The sequence below is a fragment of the Crocodylus porosus genome, unplaced genomic scaffold (assembly GCF_001723895.1).
Source record: "Crocodylus porosus isolate Cpor-Errol unplaced genomic scaffold, CroPor_comp1, whole genome shotgun sequence".
NCBI classification, from domain to species: domain Eukaryota; kingdom Metazoa; phylum Chordata; order Crocodylia; family Crocodylidae; genus Crocodylus; species Crocodylus porosus.
The window spans coordinates 190331374-190355040 of NW_017728886.1; the positions used below are offsets into that span (position 1 = coordinate 190331374).

At 42.0% G+C, this 23667-nt stretch overlaps 1 protein-coding gene across 1 annotated transcript in view; it reads left to right on the forward strand.

The window, feature by feature from the left end:
* The window catches only part of TAF4B (TATA-box binding protein associated factor 4b), a gene marked incomplete at its 5' end in the record, with an annotated part of 118258 nt that overhangs the window by 54168 nt on the left and 40423 nt on the right, over positions 1 to 23667 (forward strand). The window contains 4 exons of the mRNA XM_019541568.1: positions 2968 to 3103; positions 3918 to 4023; positions 12784 to 12953; positions 17571 to 17701. Coding sequence (XP_019397113.1) covers positions 2968 to 3103; positions 3918 to 4023; positions 12784 to 12953; positions 17571 to 17701 — 543 coding nt within the window. The remainder of the gene's footprint in view (positions 1 to 2967; positions 3104 to 3917; positions 4024 to 12783; positions 12954 to 17570; positions 17702 to 23667) is intronic.

A 23667-nucleotide genomic window follows, 5' to 3' on the forward strand; every position in this document is an offset into this window, starting at 1 on the left:
GCTTGTATCTCTGCAGCACTGTCCCTCACCGTGGGGGTCTTAATCTAGCCCTTGCCCCTTTCCTCCCCCATGGACTGACCTCCTGGGCTGGGGTGCACACGTGCATGCATACAGGCACTCAACCCCCCACTCCAGCCTCATCCTCCAAGAGGATCTGAGATCTACCGGTGGATCCACTGCTTGGTGACCACTGCCCTAGCAGTTTAGTCTTGTGGTAGCAAACTGACATCCCTGCCATCTTGTGACCCACTGTAGGCAGCTAGCTTGGGAGGGTTCTGTATCTACCCCTGTGTAGGTGCATCTGTGCAGTTGACTAATTAGCTGCACAGCAAACATCTCAACATCTACATGTGCACCCCTATTAGGGCAAACAAAATGAACTTTGCAGCAGCATAGTACTCTTAAATACAAGTGCTATGTTGCGTTGGACCTTTTCATACACAGCAGCAGTGTCTACACATGCAACTGCTGGCTGGGGCACGACAGGGTACCTGACAGCTAACCCCACGCTGAAGCACCCTCATGCCCTAGCCAGCTCCTCCGCAGCATATTTAGCCCAGTTGGAGCAGCCCTGGGCTGGCAGGCTACCCCTCAGGCTCCTGCCAGCTGGACCTTCTGTGATCAGGCTGTATGTGCTGCAGTCCAGGCGCACATGCAAATATGTGCACGGGAGCTTCCTGGGAGCAATAAACTGGAGCAATAAGGTCTGCAGTTTATTGCTGCTCCCAATGGTATGTGTAGACATACCCTGTTAGCATGAAGTAAAATCTAGGGTAATTACTATGTTGTATAACTGTTGTGTGTCCACATCTCCAAAACAGCTGGGTTTTTTTAGTGGAAGGGAATATTTTTTTACTCTGTTTATTTGTTTATTTTTGTTCCCACTTCTTAACCTGGAATTGTATTGTTTTCCTTGCCATGTCTAGTTCTCTTCTACCTTGCATGCTGCAGATGCATCCTAAAGGGTTTTGTTAGGCACAGTGGAAACATCGTGGATGTGTGCTCAGAATAAGTTTTTCACAGGGAAGCGGATCCTGTAAGTCAAAGGGTGTCTTCATGAGTTCAGAAAAGTTTAGTTATCCAGTAATTAGCTGTGTCTATAAACAAATCATTCATTTCTCGCATTCTAATTGTATTTCGCTTTTCTCCGTGGTTGGATGGAAGTTTTCAGTTAGAGCCACTCTGAGCCCTGGTGAAACACAGTTGAGGCAGATGGAGAAGCCCATTCTTATTCTGCTCTGAGCTTAAGCTATGCAAATAAAGTTAAGTCCTGCCTTAATCTTGACTGCCAAGTTTTTAATGCTATCCTGAGTTATACTAAAGGAGGAAACAAAAAGGAGGCCTCTACGAAGATGCAGAGGAGAGATGATGCATGAAGTGAACCATAGGAAGCTAATGGATAATGCTTCAACAATTGACCACTTTTAACTAGCATTCTGCTGCCATTTTTAATGCAAATGCCCTATTACTCCTCTGCACCTAAACATTATAGCTTTATAAAGTTTATTTAAAAGACTTAACATTTTATTAATAAAATGTTTCCCATGTGCAAGAGCACTTCTATTTCTGTTTGGCCTAATTTTGTTGCCAATGTCATTAATCTTGTAATGACACTTTAAATGCCAGGGAAAGCACCTCTTCATTGTCTACAGTTTAACTTTTAAGTACCATGTGTGTTGATTCCATTTGATAAATATCTCAAGGTCAAAAGTCAGCTTTTTGCTGCAGCTTCTCTTAACTTAAAACACTAATAAAGGTTAAGTCTGAAAACAAGTTCCAAGGTAATGGAAAAATACTGTACATGTGTTTTGAGTAATTAGGAATCCAGTTTGAAGATGTTGATACTTTTGTGCCTTGATAGAAGAATCTGTAAAATGTAGTGCTTGACGTAGCTTTTAAATCGCGTTTAACCACTATTCTCCACTATAAATTTTGCAAACCACATTCTATTGGCAAACGAGCCATGGGTCACTGTATAACTAAAAATTCTTTTTGCTGCTGGTGAAACCTGTGAGCTGCTTTCTTCTTGGCAGGAGACAGTGGTATGTCTGGAAAAGATTTCTGCATTGTTTCAAGCATTACTGCACATGGAACATTGAAATCCTGCTAATCTTGTGTTTCTCTTACAAGTGCCAAAAGCACCAAAACAACTAGCCTGATGCAGCACACCTTTTATACTTTCACAGCTGTTGAAATATCAAGGGCTGATCTTTTTCTTCTTTCTTTCCTTTTTCCCCCTTTGTTCTTTCTCTTCCCCCCTCCTTTCTCTTTTTTTACTGTTATTCCTGTAGTGTAAACTCAGCATTCAGTACAGGCATTTAGTGCTTCAACTCCAAAGTATATAAAGCTTTGAGACCATTTATTATAGCTTTTCTCTTCTACATTGACTACTTTTAAATTTTAAATCTTGACCCTCAGCTGGTCTAATACTCTTCAAAAATGTCAGCAGTTCTTGGGTTTCATATGTATAATGACATTTTAAGAACTGTTTATGAAAACCTGTTCATGTTAGAAAAATTCTGGCTGCTTCTTGTAGTTGTGTGATACTGACCCTTTTGGACTTGACAGGTAGATTCAGTCTTCTATTGATACTCTGATAAATGAAACTGGCAACGAGGTGAAAAGCTATTAGTGCAATGAAATTTTATAGAATTCAGTGAAAATGTTCTGATACAGCAATTGGAAATAGTCAGCATGGTGAGACGTCTGTTGTTCAGAGCATTTGAACTGTTTGGACAAATAAATGTTGCTAGCTACAAATTTGAACTACCGGTAAGTTTTTCTTGTCATAAAGACAAAAATGTGAGGTTTTTATGAGAGTGATACTTTTTTTTTGCAACTGAAAGCTAGACTTGCATGCTTTCCCTTCAACAGATTTGGTTGAATGAGCAAGTTAATTATATTCAGTTATCTGTATACTTGGGTTTATGTTTTTCCTACATTTCATGTTATATGTACTATTTCCAGCTAGTGCAACAGCCATCAGGAGGCATGGGAAAACCAGTGGCCACCCTTCCACAAACCTCTCTGCTGACTCTTCAGACGCCCGCTAATAAAAGGATGCCACTAAATGCGCTAATTCAGTCTAACCAGTTTCCTGCAGGTAGGATTAGACTTTTTAAATTCATTTTTATTTATTTGTAACATGGCATTTCTTCATTGTAACATTAGCAGGATGATATTTTGGAGGGAAGTAGGAAAACGCCTGATTGTATTGGAATTGGTTAATTCTGCTGGGTGTCTGCTTGGAATGGCTTTCTCAGCAGAAGCTTGCTAGTGTTCTAGCCACTGTGTATTTTTGCCTATTTAGAAAACATGCCATAAACTATGATCTGATAAACAATGCCTTTCACTTGAGAACTTGTCTGACTCTCTCTCAACCATTCCGTTGGTCCAATAAAGGAGATCAGCCATAAATAAAAAGTCCTTGCCTTTTTTGCATAATTCCTGGATAGTTACAGCTACAATATTATTCCACTACACCAAAAAAATGCTTCCCCCCCTGCTTTCTGAGTGCTCAAAGTAGACTTACCCCAGTAAACTACTGTTTCTATAAACTGCTTCCAGTTTTTGGTTCTGGAAAGTCAGGATATTGATGAGACTTTTCCAAGTACCGGTTAATGTAAACCAAAGTTTACCAAATTAGGGATTCTTTTCTGACCAGCCTGTTTCAACACCTAATCTGTGCTAGTGAGAAAGGTAGTGAGTTCCTGCTTTTTATTAAGAAGAACATTTTAATTTCTGAGCCATGCAAAGTTTGTAGAACATATTGCTCTTTTCCAGTGTCTGATTTCCGAATAGACCGAAATGGCCCATTGTTCAGTTTGGAACAGACGCTTGCATTTTTAAGGTATGAGCTGAATTGGTAGTCACTCTTTTTATTTTGTTTTCTGTTGTGTGATGTTGATACTTTTTAGGTTCCATTGTGAAACAAATCACCCTGCCAGGAAATAAAATTCTGTCGCTTCCAGCATCTCCTGTTCAGAAAAATAAAATAAAAGAGAACGGAACAACATCCTTCAGGTAAAAATAAACAAAGTCGGAAGTTTGTGTGGCTCTAGGAAGCAAGACTTCAACAAAAGGCACAGACAGCAATAGCAATTTGGGGATTTAAGTTAAATAAAAAATAAATATTTTAAAGACTTCTGCTGGGTGTTTTTATCTGTTAATGTTAATAAGGGGGGAATGTCTAAAATCATTTGACCTAAAAATGGATACATTTGTTCTTGATGTATGGAGAATTTTGTACTGTTTGTGCTGGTGTTTTTATCATGCAGTTACTAGTGTGTTACCCTCAAGTAAGTGTGTGTGGTGTGTGTGTATAAATGATCTTTTGAATGAAGGACACATGTCAGTCCTCTGCCATATGAGATCACTTTTAGATCTTCTAAAGTATTGGTATTTTGTAACAAAAGCCCTAGTTGAAGTTAAACTAAAAGGAACTTCTGCTCGCTTCAGACAGCCAGGTATCACTGAACTAATTTGGACTGTGCTGGTAACCTGTTAATACAGTATGGAGCTCTTTAACACATTCTTTATTACCTCTTCTTATATGCTTATCCCTGTAGTGAGAGGTGAAACTCTAAATCACTAATTGTAGCTGCTGGGGAAAATTTACCCACCTTTTAGATTGCTACAGTACTTTAAAGGTCTAGTCGGAGTAACTCATTAAATTTCAGAACTACAAAATTGGTTTTCCTCATGGAAAGTTTAATGTTGGAACAGTAGAAGGGAAAGGCCGAGACTACGATAAACAGTTTCACTTGTGACTTTAAATCAAGCTTGAAACTAGTCTTCTGCAGAGAAAAGATCGGGACATTATGACCTATAATCTATAGGCTAAATTCTAAACTCTAGCAAAAGTCCAACATAAATGTAAATTGATACAAAAGTAAAACTCCTTGCTTACCATAACATGCAGCATACATTTTCAGAGAAAATAGCAGAGTGAAAGACTGTCAGTAGTCAAAACACGGAACAAACAACTAATGCTCTTGAACTTATCATTTCTACTGCTCCTTCAAATTCCTTATCCACTAAGTCTCTGTGTTGCTTTCCATGCTGGAATTACTTTTCTAGGAATGTGCACATAAAACTTGAGGAAAATCTTTGCTTTTCCCTGGTGTGGTTCCAAGTAGATTTCTGCTTTTCAGAATTTATTGATGCTGTCAAGTAGCTTAAGTCAATGGTCATTGAGCACTTAACTAACCTACATCCCTCTGAAAATTGCAGCCTGGATTTCTCCTGGAGTTTAGCTATATCCTACCAGCTGAATTTTAAACTAAACTGGGAGTGCATAGCAGAGAAAGCATTTTAAATATTTCTTTACCAGTTGAAGGAGATTCTGATTTTTCTTATGCTGGCCAGATCTGTCTCCTTTCTTGTTTCCCATTTTTACTTCCTTATCTTCCTCCTAAGAACTGAAGAACCCTTTTCAGAACTGAATAACTTGTCTGTCAACTGTTCCTCAGATCCAAGTGGTTTTTTTTTTTTTTGGCTTTTTTTAATTAAATGAATTTAAGCATGGTCCACTATAAAAATAAGATGTAAACTAAAGCTATATGTGGATATTCAGTTTCTCCTGGGAAAGCAGTGACTCTCTCAGGAGAAACCATGAATGTACAGATGTTCAGGCTTTTTCTTCCAGAATAAAAATGGATGTACGAGGATAAAAATGACCGGGGAAGAACCAGCTTTTTTAAAAAACTTCCAGGAGAGTGAACCTCTGTATGTGTTCTTTGTCAGAATTCTCCCTAAATGCCTGTGAGGAAAGGATGGACTCTATATAGCTTTTTGTGTGAGCTGCATGGCCCAAATTTTGCTGTATTTACAAAACAGCTTCCTGACAGATCCCTGCATCTTTAGGAATGGCTTCACCACCATGCCTACGGGCATTTCCAAACAAGTGTGGACACTTGTTTCCCTGGGAACAAGTAGCTGTGGCACAACTTGTGCCACTGCTACTTGTTTCCGGGGAACAACTGTGCCATGTGTGCTCTGGCATGTGGCATAGGAGAGGCTAGGGCCAACAACTATGATGGCCTCCACAGCTTTACCTGGGGTCCTGGAGGCTTCCCTGGGCTGCAGCTGTGGGAGGAAGTCTGACCAGCGGCTGGCATGCTGTTCTGGTAGATCAGACTCTGGTTTTAAGTGGCGCATGTTGCCACCATGTGTGTTGCCCCACTTGGTGTGGGTTATTTTGATCCCTGGATCTCCTCTCTTCCTCCCCCCGCCCCCCCCTTACTATAAGGTAGCAGTGTGGGGAATGCCTACATGTGCAGTGTGGTACTACATACCATACACCCATGCTCATCTGTATGTGACCCAAGAGAGCTGATAGAATTCTTGCCCATTCTTCAGGTTGCTTCATCCACTCTATCAATCAGAATAGTTTCACTTGGATTGCCTGTTTTAAGAACGCAACTTTTAGTCCAGGGTGGCAGAATGTAAATTGGGGTTAAATACTTTTTTCCAGCATTCTTACCCACCCACCCCAACTTCCTGCAACAACAGAAATTAAATAAAAGACAGAATTGGTCAAAATCATATACACTATTCAAACACCAGAGGGTGCCAGAGGCCCATTTTTCCTCCAGCATATTCAGATTTAGAAAATAAAGCACATCTATGTTACCTGGCTTGTATTTCAGTTTACTGTGAATTTTGAGCAGAGAGAAATGGACAACTGTGAACTATTCCCTTTCAGCCCTCCCTCAACATTGTCAAGCTGATACCCTCCTTGAATTTTAACCTCTAATAATTGAAAAGGGTCTTTTTGAAAACTAACACAATACCAGAAGTCATAATGTTCACTGAAATAGCTATACAATTGTATTACACAGAGAGATCTTTAAAGTGAAGACAAGCCAATTTCCGGTAGGAAGGCCAGACTTGAATCATTTGAAAATATTTCTGTCTGATGACCAGAATTTATCTTGTCCCAGCTAAAAATGCACTTCAACTGAGATGATAAAAAGTGGAGTTATGTGGAGCACCACTTGAAATGAGTTGAACAGTATGTATTTCTTGAACAATGAAAGGCTTTTCAGGAATTGGAAATGATTGTTGAAGTCCATACAATATCATTAATCCTTGCTAAACACTACTTTGGTTGTACTTCTAGAGTTGTGTTTTGGTAAGGAAAACATATGCTTTATTTACCTGTGTACAAATTAGTATTCATGTGTACAAATTAGTATTCACTGGTATTTTATTCATCCAGGCTAGTAACCCAATGTATAGTAACAGTTCAGATTCATATGGTAGAGAGAAGTTAAAATCTGTCTGTAAAGTATAAGAATTTAAAAAAGAAGTCTGCTTGTCCAAACCAAAGCCCTTCCAGTGTATATTATTAACAACATTGTAGAAATTTAGTGACAGAGCTGGTTTAAATTTGTAATTGAAACACTGGTAGAACTATATAGCTTTGTTTTTCAACCTGTGGTCTGTGGACCCCTGGGAGTACACAAACTATGTCTAAGGGGTTTGTAAAAGATGACTATATAATGAATGTAAAAGTATGTGAATACCTATGTTTTACAATTCAGATGGGGTCTGCACCTCCATTCAACATTTTTTTAAGAGTCTGCAACTAAAAGTTTGAAAACCATTGCTATGTAATATGAGAAGATTCTGTTTATAATTTGGCCATTGTAGTCTCTCTCCCTTACTTGATACTAAATTATGAGTTGGAAGGGAAAAGAAGGTAATTTTAGGCTAAACTACAATGAAAATCTACCTGAGATGTAAGCTTATTCAGTGTTATCTCTTGGCTCCTATCAGGTAGAGCTCAGTGCTAAGTTTCAGTATTTGTCCATCTGCTGGTTCATTATGTGTGCTGTGTTGGTGGCTACAACTGATTTAATGAACTCCTTTACTAGCTGATCCATGGAAGGAGCTGTACTACAGCAGGGCATGTTGTCTCAACTGCAGCAAAAAAGTTTGTGGTGATGGTAGTTTATTAGGAAGAGGAAATTGAAGTATAGTTGTGAAAATCAATTAGCACTCAATTACCATGCACCAAAGGCCAATTTGCACATTTCCTGAAAGATTAAGAATTTCATTCTGCTGATGTGTTATGAATATGTATTTGAAATGGTTCAACCACTAATGGCAAGCACGGGAAGGAAATTTTGTTTTTATATGGTGACCTCAGCTTTCAGTCATCACTGTACTCATATAACTGTTGTGAAAATCTTGGGATTTAGCTTTTACCTTGGCATACTGAACTAGGGCAGAGGACCAGCCAGGAAGATCAGTTTGACTGAAGAATGAATGAAACTTGATACAAGAAACAGTCTCCATTTTCCCTAAGCAAATGATATATAATGTGCTTGGCTGTAAAGAGGCACAAATGAAGTGATGGGGGGGGGGAGACACTCTCCTCCTTGTGCTTTAAGTTGTGTGTACACCAAAAAATAAATGGTGCCTAAGCCAGTTTAAGTAGAGGAAGAATATCTAAATTAAAAAAAAAATCCTCTGTATTTAGATTAGTATTCCTACATTCTGGGATCTTGTAGCACCTCTTTTTAAAATCAGCATTGACTTCCACTCAGAAAAACTAGGGGAGAAGCTATGGTTGTCTTCCAGTCAGAAAACAGCCTAACCCAAACAGCATGCCATTTCACCTAGAAATGTTTACCCAAGAATATGGGCCAATAGTTGGGCCTTCTAGTGACCTTGCAGGGTGTATTGTATTCCAGTTTGAGACCACTCTGGTAACGTCCAGCCAGCAGCTTTTGTCAATTCAAAGAAGCTCCAGAAAGCACTTCCACTTATTTCAGCTGTGATGTCTTCAAGCTCTAGAGACTGCCTCTCCTTCATCTTTGAAGGACCAGAGTCCAAAGTACCCCAGGTTCTTGTTGCAGTGTGTACACGTTGCAGCAGTGAGAGGCTTTTTTTGCCTGTTAATCCTAACCTAAATAGTAAAAGACTTTGGACTGCCCAACTGCTAAAGCTCTACAACTATTTCTTCCATAAAAATTTTTGCTGAAGGATTTATGCAGCATATTAACTTCAGATCTTTCGTAGAAAGTTTGAATAGGTTTTCTTTTTCCACCCATTTTAACTAAACATTAATTTCATTTCAACTACTCCCAGCTTAGTATGGTGACATTTTAAATTCTACATGATCTCAAGCTTGGAATTGCAGCAGCGTTGTATCAAAATTATGCGCAAGCTATATTTTAGCCCTTCTCTTTTCCCGCAATATACCCTCTAGCTTAACGGTTAACCTTGATCAGCCTGGCAGTGTGCATCGTGAACTTTGTCAGTTCTCACATTATTTCCCTTCCTTCTCCATAATGCAGTAACAGTGCCCATGGTTCTTTTTGCTTCTGGGAGGGAAAGTACAAACCTTTTGGAATACAAATGGGAGCAATGCCACAGCACTGTTAAATTTGTTAGGTATTTTACCTGGAGAACAGGAATGTTGCTAATTGCAGAGTTTGTGTAGTTGAAAAAAAGGATCATCTTGGTTATGTAGCAGTTGGACCTGAAGTGATTTGGATGGATGAGTCGATTCAAAGAATGAAACCTGGTTTGATTGATTTATTGCAATATTAAAATAAATCTTAAGGTAACTGCCCTGAAAATGGAGACTTTTAACCTTAACATCGTACTGTTGTGCATTGGTATGAAGAGGTATTCAGTTGTTAGTCTGTAGCATTTGTTAAATAATAAGCTTCTCATCTTGGGTTCTGTTGGAACTCCTCGGTGTGTTAAGGATCTAAATGTGTTTCTAAAACCTAACAAATATAATGAACTGCATGATTGGGGGTAAATTATTTGGAGTAGATCTTGCAGAATGAGGAAAATCATCTACTAATAAAATTTCAGAATTGAGGGGTGATAGGAAGTTGATTCGTTTTGAATACTTCCTACAGAAAGCTTTTGTTCTTTTTTTCCGTCATCTTTAGCCCTTCTCGTATATTAAAACAAAGTAATTTCTTGGTCTTGCTTGATATCTGTGCCCTTCAGTCAGAATAACGGGAGGGAGGGACTTGCGTTGAATTCTCAAACTTTAGCACACTTGTTTGTTCATAATGCATCAGGTGGACTACATGTATGACTGTTCATTTTAACAATAGATCATATTTGTATTTTCCTCGCATCAATCTTGTACTCTTTCCAAAAAAAATTGGCAGCTGGTTTGAGGGGGAAAAGACTGTCTGAGTGGAAAAAGGAGTCCCAATAGAGCTGGCTGTATCTTAAAGAAACCTCACTGAAAATGTAAGAACAAACCATCCTGATGCACAGGGAAATTAGTAAGTATGGCAGAAGACCAGCTTGGCTTAGCAGGGAACTCTTTAGTGACACAAAAGAGTTTTTAAAACACAAAAATAAAGTTTTTATAAGAAGTAGAAACTCGTACAAACAGCTGGGGAGGTGTATACGGGTATTGTTCAGGCATGCAGGAATGAAATTGGGATAGTCAAAGCCCAATTGGAGTTGCAGTTAGCAAGGGAAGTGAAAGGTAACAAAAAGGGTTTCTACAAGTAGGTCATCAATAAAAAGATCAAGGAAAATGTGAGTCCCTTACTAAAGGAGGGAGGGTGACGGGGGTGGGGGGATACAGCCTGGTGACTAGAGGATGTAGAAAAGGCTGAAGTACTCAATGTCTCTTTCACCTTAGTCTTCACAAGCAAGGTCATGTCCCAGACTACTGCACCAGGCAGCACAGTTTGGGGAAAAGGTGAGCAGCCAACAGTGACAAAAGAACAGGTTAAAGACTTTTTAGAAAGCTGGATGTGTACAAGTCCATAGTCCAGGCATGATGCACCTGAGGGTGCTGAGGAAATTGGCTCATGTGATTTTAAAGACAATGGCCAGTGGCTCTACAAACTCATGACGATTGGGAGAGGTCCTGGACAATTAGAAAAGGGCAAATATATAGTGCCCATCTTTTAAGAAAAGGAGAGAGGATGATCCAGGGAACTACAGACTAGTCAGCCTCAACTCAGTCCATGGGAAAATCATGGAGCAGGTTCTCAAGGAATCCATTTCTAAGCACATGGAGGAGATGGTGACTAGAACCAGTCAGCATGGGTTCACGAAGGACAAGTCATGCCTGGCCAACCTGATTGCCTTCTGTGATGAGATGACAGGCTCTGTGGATGTGATATACCTTGACTTAGCAAGGCTTTTGATACAGTCTCCCACAACGTGCTTGCAGGCAAGCTAAGAAACTACAGGTTGGATGAATAGACTGTAAAGTGGATAGAAAACTGGTTGGATCATCAGACTTAGAGGGTAGTAATCAATGGCTTGATGTCTAGTTGGCAGCCAGTATCAAGTGGAGTACCCCAGGGGTTGGACCTGGGGCTGGTTTTGTTCAATACCTTCATCAGTGACCTGGAAGATGGCATAAAGTGCACCCTCAGTAAGTTTGCAGATGACACCAAGCTGAAGGGGAGTAGTAGATATGCCGGAGGGTAGGGCTGGAATTCAGGGAGACCTCAACAAATTGGATGGTTGGACCACAGGAAATCTCATGAGGTTCAACAAGGACAAGTGCAAAGTCATGCGCTTAAAACAGAACAATCCCATGCACCAGTACAGGCTGGGGACCGACTGGCTAAGCAGCAGCTCTGCAGAAAAGGACCTACAGGCTACAGTCAACCTAGGGGTTACATTGTTGAGTATGAGCCAACAGTGTACCCTGGTTGCGAAGAAGCCTAACAGTAGACTGATGTATACTGGCAGATCAAGGGAAGTGATTCTTTCCGTCTGTTTGACACTGAGGCCACATCTGGAGTATTGTGTCAGTTTTAGGCCCCCTACTATAGAAAGGATGTGGACAAATTGGAGAGAGTCCAGCAGAGGGCAGTAAAAATGGTTAGGGCGCTGGGGCACATGACTTGTGAAGAGAGGCTGAGGGAACTGGGTTTATTTGGTCTGCAACAGAGAAGGCTTTGGGGTGGGGGGATGAGTATAGACAACTTCAGGTACCTGAAAGGCGGGGCAGGTTCCAAAGAGGACAGAGCTAGACTTTTCTCAGTGGTAGCAGATGACAGAACCAGGAACAATGGTCTCAAATTGCAGCAAGCGAAGTTTAGGTTGGATATTAGGAAAAACTTTCTCACAAGGAGGGTAGTGAAGTACTGGAACAGGTTACCCAGAGGGGTGGTAGAATTGCTATCTTTGGAGGTTCTTAAGACCTGGCTAGACCAAGCTTTGGATGGGATGATCTAGTTGGGGCTGGTCCTGCTTTAAGCAGTGGGTTGGACTAGATGACCTGCTGAGGTTCTTTTCAATTCTAATATTCTATGATACTATGATTTATTGCTAAGACAGTCATACATGTAGTAGGAAGTGTGCGTGCTTTAAGCAAGGAAACATGTTAATATCAGCTCCTGCAATTTGTCTTTGCTGGGAGAAATAAAAAGTAATGCTACACTCTTGTACAAGGTGTGGAGCCCAGTGAGCACCCTAGCTGCTGGTTCTGAACATGTTTATCTCCTCTTTTCCCCTACTGTCTCATGGCATGCTGCAGCTGGGAAGCTGACATGCTGCAGGCTGCAGCTCTGTGTGTTGTGGGGGCAGTAATGGAATGGCCATAAAGTTTTGTTCCCCTTAGTGGCAGCTGCCTGTGTGTTGCCCCCTCCCCACCCACAGAAATACTGTACGTGCCAGTATTTTCAAGGAAACACGTTTTTGTTTTCTCTCTCCGTTCTGTCTTTCAAAAAAACAAGGCATGTGCCTTTAATTTTGTGTAGTGTTATATGTGAGGAAAATATGGTAATTCTGAAAAATTATGATTAAGGAAATATTTTTTTCTGGTAGAGATGAAGATGATATCAATGATGTAACTTCTATGGCTGGGGTCAACCTTAATGAGGAAAATGCATGCATCTTGGCAACAAATTCTGAACTAGTTGGTACAGTGATCCGATCTTGTGCAGACAATCCATTCCTCTCCTCAGAGGTGCTGCAAAAGAAAATTTTAAACATGGGTAAGAACAAATTATCTTCTCTTGTAATGTGCAATTGATAATCTGAGTTCAGTGCTTAAATAATAACTTATTTATTTTGACAAGTGTTACTTTGAAGATGGGGTTGGGCTGTATTATAACCCACTGTCTTGAGTTCATAAAGTTGTATATAGTTTGCAAAGTAAAAAAAAAAGAAGCTATATTTCGTTTCTACTTCAGCTTCTAACCAGAAAGTTGGCTCTCATTTTGCGACTGGAAAAATATTTTGTAGAATTACCTGTAGGGGGGTAGGGGGAATAGGAACTAATTACAAAATAGGGAAAACATCACAGCTGTTCATACACTTTTTCCCTGGGTTACTTTATCTCTTCAGGATGATAGGGCTATAACAGATGCATAGCAGTGTGAGTTGCCCACTGGGATGTGATGGTGGTTAGATCAGATTTCTACGTATACAGCACCTGATGGAGAGATTGGAGTAACTGCTGCTTTTTCCCCAGTGTAGGGGCAACTCTCAGACTCAACTATATTGCTTATGTATGCTACAGATATACATTGCAGATTCTACTCATATGATTTAGAAAAGCAGCCATGGAACTGCCTGTTCAATAAAGCATTTCTCTTTAGCAAGGGAGTGCCATTTCCTTCTACTCTCTGTACAGCTGTGGTAAACTTTAAAAAAAAAATCATTTTCAACACTTTTTGACGTATGTAGCATCTGCTGCTTGATGCAGTAGGATGCTGAGGACTACTGCTTCCTTCTTCAAATCCCTTAAGCCCATTTCTGCTTTGAATCCAAAAATGTAAAGCATGTTAAAAGAATTGGATAAGAGCATAAAAAAAGCCCAGTCTCTAATTTATATGCATAGATTTATATGTATTTGTGCATGTTACAGAAGTTTGATAGTCTCAGTCTGCTATGCCCTGCCATTGGCGAGTATTAGATTATATGCTATTCGGAGTCAGGAGTGTGTGTTTTTATGCAGCCCTTAGCTGTCTGAAGCCCCAATCCAGTTTGGGACCTTCAGATTTGTTTTTTTTTTTTTTTACATTACCTTGGTTTGCTTGTTGTTCTTATTCTTCCTGGTCTTTGCCTGGCAGCCTGCCTTAATCTAACATTAAGCTTGAACCAGTTAAGTACTGTCAGGAAATACCAAAGTGTATATGTGCAGCCACAACTTCTTGTGTGTGTATGTGTGTTACAATAGTCAGATTACATGGCCATGCTGGTTTTTTTTTCAAAATGGAAGAAAATACAGTGAGATTGTTAATATTGTACCCAGAAAGATAGTCATATGCCTAAAAACACAGTTAACTCAAATCCATATAAGCAACCTGTAAGAAGTACTGAATCCAGGAGCAAAGAACACCTGGATTTCTGGTCGTTGCTCTCAAGATTATTTAGGCATTTTTAGCTAATGCCTCGAACATAATTTTAGAGCTGTGTATTAATCACAGTTAGCACATGCAATTAATGCAAATTGGTTCTTGCATTAATTTTTTTAATAAGTTAATCACACACATGGTTTTGGAGCCTGCACCTGGGCTCTGCTCTGCTGCCACCTCCAGGCCACCCAGTGAGGCAGTGATGGTCCTCTGTGCTGCCACAGGGCAGCCCTGGCACAAGCTCTGTGGGGCTGCAACGGTGGGGGGGGGGCACAGACTGACAGGAGCAGCTGCAGTCTGCACACTGTGTAGAGCAGCGCTGTGCTAGTAAGTCTGTGGAGGGGAAGGGGAGAGGGAAACGGGGGGAGGGTCAGATCGAGGCCCTCACAGTGAGGGCGGGAGTAGGGCAGGGGCTGGAGTGAATGAGGCCCCAGGGCCAGGATGGTTCATGGGACAGCTTCAGGTGGCTCATCCAGGGGTGTGGCGGGGGGGGAGGCAGGGCAACTCCCTGCCACTGTGTGCACCCTCAGGTTAAGCATGAGGGCATGTGCCCCTGGATTTGCGCACAGGGCGGAGGTGGGCTGCAGGTTGGGGCTCTGCAACCTGCTGCCTTTGCCCCGGGAGCTGCATGATGCCATGTTTTGCTTCCCGCTGTCAAGTGGGCAGGGGACATAGTGTGGCTGGTGCGCAGCTCCCCAGGGCAAAGGCAGCAGAGCACAGAGCCCCAACCTGTAGTGGGCAATCTGCCTCTGCCCCACACAAATTGGGGGACACGTGCAGTAGTGGGAAGCTGTGCCCCCCCATCCCTAAATGAGCTGCCCTACTTCCTCCCTCACTGTGGGGGGAGCCTTGATCTGCTTCCCCCCCCTGCAAACTTGCATAGACACTGGCATGGCACTGTCTGCCCCTTGCTTGCAAGCCATAGCACCCTGCATCCTGCTAGGGTGTGCAGGGACTCCCTCTTCCCCAGGCTCCAAACCCTGCACAGCCCCTGCACATTGTCACAAAATCCCCTGCCCCCACACATACCCCAGAGCCTTCCCCCCAACCATACAAAGTACCTGCATACTTTTAGCTGTGCAATTTAAAATCACGATTAGGTGCAACTAAACACAACCAAATTTTTTTTAATTGTTTGACAGACCTATTAAATTTGTAAGGAAGGACCAGAGCACCTGTGGTCTCCTTTCTCAGGAGACCAGCTTCATTACCAGGGAATCTAGTTCCCTGATTCTTGAAGTCTTGCCTGCATAGTAGTCTAACTTGAATAGGAGATGATGAAACTGCCCCAGTCCTAGCCTTGCTTCTTGCGTGGTGGTTGGAGCACTCTCTCCTAAGGAGACCAGGATGTACAAGGTGTACACTACAACCCATGCTTCAAATGAGAAGTGAGCCAGCTATTTTGACTCATGGAAGCAACTTAAGTATCCAAGTTCAGGAGTGGGTCTGGAATTGTTGTCAGTCTGATAGTCATATAATAGTGAGATAATTGCAGCCTTGAGTTGAGTGTCCACGCTGAGGGAAAGGGGCAGAATTTCAGGCACACCTCGCCTGCATTTTATCAGCTAGCTCAGGCCTCCCCCGGCATTCACCTTCAGTTGTGTAAATCCCATTTGTAGGGATGTCTAACTTCCCCCTACACTATGTAGGGAGGTCTAGATTGTGACTTCCATACTGAAGTTCCTCTGTAAATCTGGACCTCAGTCTAATTTCAGTGTACCTTTTCCTTAAGGTATCTTGATTTTCAAATTATGCACGAGAATTAGTTTGGGGAGAAACACATAGCACTGGTAATCTGAATGTTTTAGAAAAAAGGAAGCATTATTTTTAGCATTTGTTCCTGACTTGTAAACTCAAGGAAGTGAATATACCCGTAAATACTTAAGTACCACATAAAACAGGGTACTTAATGCCTTGAAGTGACGCAACAGGAACTGTTATGATCATATGTAGAGTAACTTCATGTGTTTGTTAGTGTACGAACAGGGTGCCTACATATCTGGATGCCAACATTAATGAAAATAAAGGCAAACAAAATGGGTGATCAGTTGGGGCAGTGATTCTCAAACTTTCTTTCTTTTTTTTCGCAGACCACTTGAAAATTGCTGAGGGTTTTTGCAGACCTGATAAACGTTTTGTTCTACAAATCAAAGCGCACAACTTGCATTTTAATATCAGTAGTCTTGCCTTACAAGTACAGATAGTCTCAATTTGTTCTGCAACCTTTCTGCAGAGCACCCGAAATGGAGCTTGTGGACCAGTGGTGGTCTGCGGGCCACAGTTTGAGAACCTCCGATTTGGGGCATATGCTGTGTAAAGCGCGGTAGGAGGGGCAAGAAAATTTAAAATGCTGAAGTGCATTGGTTATCCATAGTTGAATTACTGTCTGTCTGGTTTAAAAGCCCCGGTTGTCCCTGTACCTGTATGTGATTGTGCTGAGAGTTTGTCATCCGTAGAAAGACTTCTCCATTGGCTTTCTGCAACTGTGAGAAGGTTATAGAGGTGACACTTCGCTTTGGGGGTAGGGTCCAAGCAAAGTTATGTGCAGCTGTTACTATTCTTGACCACAGCTATTGAAATTGCTGTTCTCTGCTGAGCCAGCTATAAGAATGGCAGCCTGAAAGAATAGGTTAGAGAGGAAAGACATTCTGACCCCAGTTGCGTGAGAGGTAGATTTCCCAAGCTGTTACTTTAGGTGTGTCGGGTCAGTCTAGCATATGCTGTTTGCTCAGGGTTGGGTGAGAGGAGGTCCAGGTTTGCATGCCTGGAGTACACTGCGGGGGAAAAAAACAAAAAACCCCCCAAAAAACCCAACCAAAACTGTTCATTGAAATAAATGTCATAAGTTGTTAACAAGTGCAGTGTCAAACAGGGCAAAATGTAATTCTCTATTTTTTTTAATTACTGAAATTAACAGAATATGGCACTAATTTCTACAGTGACTATTTCTCCCTTCCGAACATGAGACTTGATTTGTGTTCTTATTAACTTTGTCCTATAAATGACCTTGCAAGGAGAATGATTCTAGAGGCTAAGTGAAACAATGTCTATATTTTCTGAAGCTTCAGGCTAAGTTTTATTAATGTAATGTCTAAGATCTTTGAAGTTGTGACTTTACCAGGAAAATCATAATCTCCAAACCTTTATTCATAATGGGTATGACTTCCAGGGGGAACAGAATACCTGCTGTGCTAATTATTTCAATTATCAGCTACTACTAAAACACGTAATGGATTTTCTCTGCTTCCACAGGTAAAAGGCATGACATTATGGAACTTAACTCTGATGTTGTGAACTTGATCTCCCATGCTACACAGGAGAGATTACGAGGGCTCCTAGAAAAACTGACTGTAATTGCTCAGCATCGAGTGACAAACCATAAGGTAAAGGAAATTGTTAACCAAGTTTTTGCAGTCAAGGTTTTCTTTCTTTGCAGCCTTCAAGGTAAACTCTTTCCATGTGCAAGTATGCACATACAGTTCATGCGTTTTTTAATCTACTTCAAGAATATTTTAAAGTTCTTTCCTAATAGCCAATTGTAGTTAATCCTGATGTTTACCTTTTTGTTGCCTTAGATATGGGCAAAACATGGTAAGCTTAAAAAATATATTTAGATGTTTAATGGAAATGATATCTTAAATGCAGAGGCCCCCCTTTCTGCACTTTTGGCATGTGCTATTATCAATATCAAAATGTTGTTGAAGTGGTTGATAGGTCTAGGTTCAGTGGGGCCAGAATTCCACCCTCAGCATTTACTCCTGTTACCTCTCTTAGCTCTGGAGTGCTGTTGAGTGTTGTGCTGGTATCTGTTTTGTTCTCAAATTAAGTTTCAAACCTAGGACCAGACTCTACCCCATGCTTCACTGAAGACCGTGGTGGTACTACAGGTGCAATTAAAGGGTGAATTAATGTGCAGGACCTTTACTACTATGATAGGGTTGCAGGAATTGGTAAAACTAGCTAAACTTTCTTATCTTCAATTTGCGTGTCTTTGAAGGCCTGGCAGTTCATTTGAAATATGTTCAGTTTACGTTGAGATATCTGGAAGAGGTTTTAAACATGGCACCCCAGTGCCATTTTAGGCACTTCCCAGATTAAAATCAAGTTAAGTTTAGTGGTTAATACCATAGACATCTGACAGGAAATATTATACCCTTGGAAAAAAATATAGCTATTGCAAGGAAGTGTAGCCATTACTGTACCCTCCAGAAATAGCTTTATGACTTGGGCTTCAATGTTCATTGTAAGGAACGTTTAGGGTCCTAACATTTTTGTTTAAAACAAAGGAGCAAAAGGTTTGCAGAAAACTTCAGCTTTGTATTTAACATAAACAAATTAACAGCTAGGAAATGTCAGGTTTCCAAGGGACTATTGTGCAGTAGTTTTTAAATATGAACGTTCAGGCAGTATTCCCTGTGAATGTGCTGTTTAAATTTAAATAAATAAATGAATAAAAACAGCAGGCCTGAACATTTTTGTTCCTGCATGATTCCCATAGTTGCATTAGGATAAGCTTCTCTCACTGTTACAGCAGCTCTGTTTTGGTGTTGAGTATACTGAGTCCTAACACACATCTGTTTCCTGTGGTGTTCATTTGCTATATAGTACAAATGATAAACAGTAATATACCCTGAACACCAGTGCCACAGTGACTTTTTCAGAAGGTTTTCTCCTTACCCTGTAGAAGAGTTATGAGTGCATTTTCAATACTTGAATCTTGTATTTGTTGCCAAGTTCTTTTTATAGGAATTTTTACAACTGCTTTTTAAAGTTGTACTTGGAAAGGAATTTAGGCAGAATAACAGTGGACTTTGAATAATGGGGCTTTGAGTTTTTAAATACAGACACCTTTGTTTGACTCCATGTTTCCTAGGTTGTTTAGAAGCTGTCAAGAGCTCTAATGGTGCCTGAAGTAGTTGGAGCTTGCTGTTGCAAACCAGAAAATTGACATGTTAGGAAATCAAGTCTAAAGCAGTGATTCTCAGCTAGGATGCCATAGCATCCTGGAGTGCCTTGAGATCCATAGATTCATAGATTGTAAGAGCTGGAAGGGACCTTGCAACATTGTCGGTCCAGCCCCCGTGCACTAGGCCTGGTCTACAGATATGATTAATAAGATAAATCCAGAGATTTTCAAACAAATCCATAGTAGTAAACTTTTGTTCTTTTGCAATATAAAAACTGCTCAACTTCCTGTAGGCAAAAAAAAAAGGGGGGGAAAAACTGTTAACTAAGAGCTGGCATTTTCTGAGAAGTACCTCAAATTTAGCCAGGGGGACCTTGAATCTAAGAAGGTTGAGCACCACTGAGCTAAAGTGTGTCAGATTCCCTAAGGAGAACCTCTAGAAGCCTGCATACTAGCTCTTGAAATTTCTGAATCCCTACCAAGACTTGGAGTTCCGGGAATGTTCTTGCACATTTAAGTAGAAAGCTACGGATTTACACTTATCACCTGAGCAAGAGACAACAAAGGGGAATTTCTGGGCCATGGTCTTAGTGTAATATATACAGATTTCAGTCAGTCTGCTCCTGTGCCAAAGGACTGCGCCCTGGCAACTAATACACACTGACTAGTTCAAGAGTTGTAGAAGCAAAGATGGAAAGATGATAATTCTGCATCGGACAAGCTTGCTTCCATTTCTTTGGAACAAAGATTGGAATAGTTCACAGTCTTAAAGATGGCATTGAATAGAATGCAGACCTTGGAAAACCAAGCCTTTGATCAGCCCTTGTTTTTCCATAGGTAATGCTTTCTTATGGGGACTTCCTGCATAATACAACAGAACTTCTTGAACTGCCTTTTTAATAACCAAATCAGGGGTCTATTTAAACACATCTCGCTTAAAGAGTAGTAAATTTGATGGACATCCATTTGGAGGAAAAAAAGCAAACAGTAGGCTTATTGGGACCCCAGTGTAACTTTCCCTTCCTATCCTTCAGGGCATGATTTTTCTGACCTTGGATAGGCATTCCTTTGCAGCATAGAAATTACTGTGAATCAGTTGTTTTTTTCCCATGGGGAGCATTCACAAATCTAGATTTGCACATGCAAAAAGCCCTACATCTCAGATGCATGTCTACCTGCAGGAGGGTTTGAGAAACATGCTCATATCTTTTGGATTATATTCAATTGAAAAGATTGGTTGGTATCACTGATATGGTGAAAGCACAAAGAAATCCCTTTGGATAATAAGTCGGGCCAAAAGCAAATAACTTGAAGGATAGAGATGTAAATACTGTGGAGACTGCCAATTTCCAGAGCACGTGCCTAGTAGCTGCTGCTTTAATCCTGAAGGAAATGATTTCTGAAGTAAAATCTGCATTTCAGAGATCACTGTCACACAAGCCTTCCCTGTTCTGTACCTCATCAGCTTGTCACTTACTCAACTTTTCATTTAATAAAAACTACATTTTTAAAAATGACTGTTTTAAAACCTGCTGTGGAGTTGAACTGAAATAAAAGCAAGGCCACTGACAGTGGAGCTCCTATTTATCCTCTTTAATTTAACCCCATTATGCCTAGTTAAAACAACACGCACATTCTTGGATCAGTTTAATTGTGCTACAGCAGGGGTGCTCAACCCCCAACCCTCAGGCCACGTTCAACCCCCAGAACCATGTTATCTGCCCCTGTGGGGCTCACCACAGATCCTGTGGGGCACCCCATGTGCCATGGCCCTGCATGTTAAATCGGGCATGCAGGGTGGTGTGAGACCTGATCCCAGCCTGGCATGGGACCCTTGGAACCCAATCCCAGCCAGATGGGGACTGGCCCTGTGCCATTCATCTGGCCCACTGTTGGACTCAGACTGTAATTAGTGTCTAATTGGCACTGCCCAGTTAACAGCTGACCCAATGGTCTGGTTCCAAGTGAGGTGATCTTTGACCCTGCACCGGCTAACGAATTGACTAGGCATATCTATTGCTACCCTATCAATCCGGCAACTCCTTGTACTATGACTAAGGAAACTTGCACACTGATGTATAACTGAAACTAATTAATCAGCATATTAACACTGGGTAAATATAAATAACAGGGACAACAAGTCACACCACTAACTAAAAACCAAGGACACAGCCAGTAACGTTACTCCTATAACTGCTAAAACCTATACCTAACTAATCTAATGCCTATGTTACAATTCAATCCTTGTAGAGGCTCAGCAAAACGTTAACCCCAGAAGCAACATCGACTCAGAAATAGTTATGAACTTCATTATATGAGGAGAAAACTTTATTAAACACTGGAGCTCCGCTGTTCCAGATCACAGTGAGCGTAGCACACACCAGAGGTATGGACAATCTTGGGGATAGCTCTGTCAGGCCTTCAGTCAGCACAGATGTAGTTAGGGATCTTCTGAAAGGGCTGGACACTTTTTTTAAATCTGAAGGTCCAGATGCCCTCCAACCAAAGGTGTTGAGGGAGCTGGCAGGGGTCATCGCAGAGCCCCTGGCCCAGCTGAATGAGCATTTGTGGGCATCTGGCCAGGTGCCGGGGGATTGGAAACTGGCTAATGTGGTCCCAGTTTTCAAGAAAGGGAGGACCCAGGTAACTATAAGCCTGTAAGCCTCACCTCGGTGCTCAGGAAGATCTTGGAGAGAATCGTCACGGAGCACATCTGTGAGGGGCTGGCAAGGGAGATCATGCTCAAGGGCAATCAGCATGGGTTCATAAAAGGCAGCTCCTGCCTGACCAACCTGATTGCCTTTTATGACCAGGTAACTAAATCCTTTGGAGGATGGTCTTTCTAGACTTTAAGAAAGCCTTTGACATTGTCTCTCACCCCATCCTCATCAATAAATTAGGCGACTGTGGCATTGATGCCTGCACAGTTGGATGGGTAAAAAAATTGGCTGATGGGGCACACCCAGAGAGTAGTCGTAGACGTGTCGTACTCAACCTGTTGAGATGTGAGCAGTGGGGTACCCCAGGGCTCGGTCCTGTATAACATCTACATCAGCGACTTGGACAAGGGGGTGGAAAGCACGCTGTCCAAATTTGCTGATGACACCAAGATATGGGGTGAGGTGAACACATTTGAAGGGAGCTAGAGGGTGCAACTAGATTTAGACAGACTACAAAAGTGGGCAGATGAGAATAGGCTGGGGTTCAACGTAGACAAATGCAGGGTGCTACACCTTGGGAGAAGGAATCCACGGCATACATACAGGCTGGGGGGAGTTCTCCTCTTGAAAGCACAGAGGGAGAAAGGGATCTTGGAGTCATTATTGACTCCAAGATGAACATGAGCCGCCAATGCCAGACCGCAGCCAGCAAGACCAGCCATACCTTGTCATGCATCCAAAGATGCATCTCAAGCTGGTCCAGAGAGGAGATACTCCCCCTTTATGCGACTTTGGTCAGGCCGCAATTGGAGTACTGCATCCAGTACTGGGCTCCGCACTTTAAAAAGGATGTGGCCAGACTGGAGAGGGTTCAGAGGAGGGCCACCTGCTTGGTGAGAGGGCAGCAGACAGGCCCTACGAGGAGAGACTGAGGGACCTGAACCTGTTCAGCCTCAGCAAGAGGAGGCCAAGGGGGGACCTCATGGCTTGCCTACAACCTCATCAGGGGAAATCAGCAGCAAATAGGTAGAGAGCCCTTTTCTCCCCAGCACCACCTAGGGTGATGAGGAACAGTGGTAATAAGCTGATGGAGAATATCATAGAATCATAGAAGTAGGGTCAGAAGGGACCTTACAGATCTTCAAGTCCAATCCCCTGCCTGGGCAGGAGAAAAAACTGGGCTCAAAGGATCCCAGCTAGGTAGGCATCAAGCCGCCTCTTAAAGACCCCCAGGGTAGGAGACAGCACCACTTCCCTTGGACATTGGTTCCAGATCCTAGCCGCCCTAACTGTAAAATGGTTCTTACGGATGTCTAATCTAAACCTACTCTCCAACAACTTGTGGCTGTTATTCCTTGTTATGCCAGGGGGCGCTAGGGGAAACACGGTCTCTTCCCAAACCCTTCTGGTCCCCCCTAGTGAGTTTATAGATGGTCACCAGGTCCCCCCTCCGCCTTCTCTTGTGAAGGCTGAACAGGTTCAGGTCCCACAGTCTCTCATTGTAGGGTCTGCCCTGTTGTCCCTGGATCGTGCGGGTGGCCCTTCTCTGGACCCCCTCAATGTTGACCACATACCTCCTGAAGTGGGGAGCACAGAACTGGACACAGTACTCCAGTTGTGGCCTGACCAGTGTTGCATAGAGGGGGAGGATCACCTTGTCCCTGCTAGAGGTGCACCTGTGGATGCACAACAGGGTGTGGTTAGCCCCTCCAACCGTGACCTCACATTGTCGGCCCATGTTCTTCTTGGAGTCAGTAATGACTCCAAGATCCCTTTCTGCCTC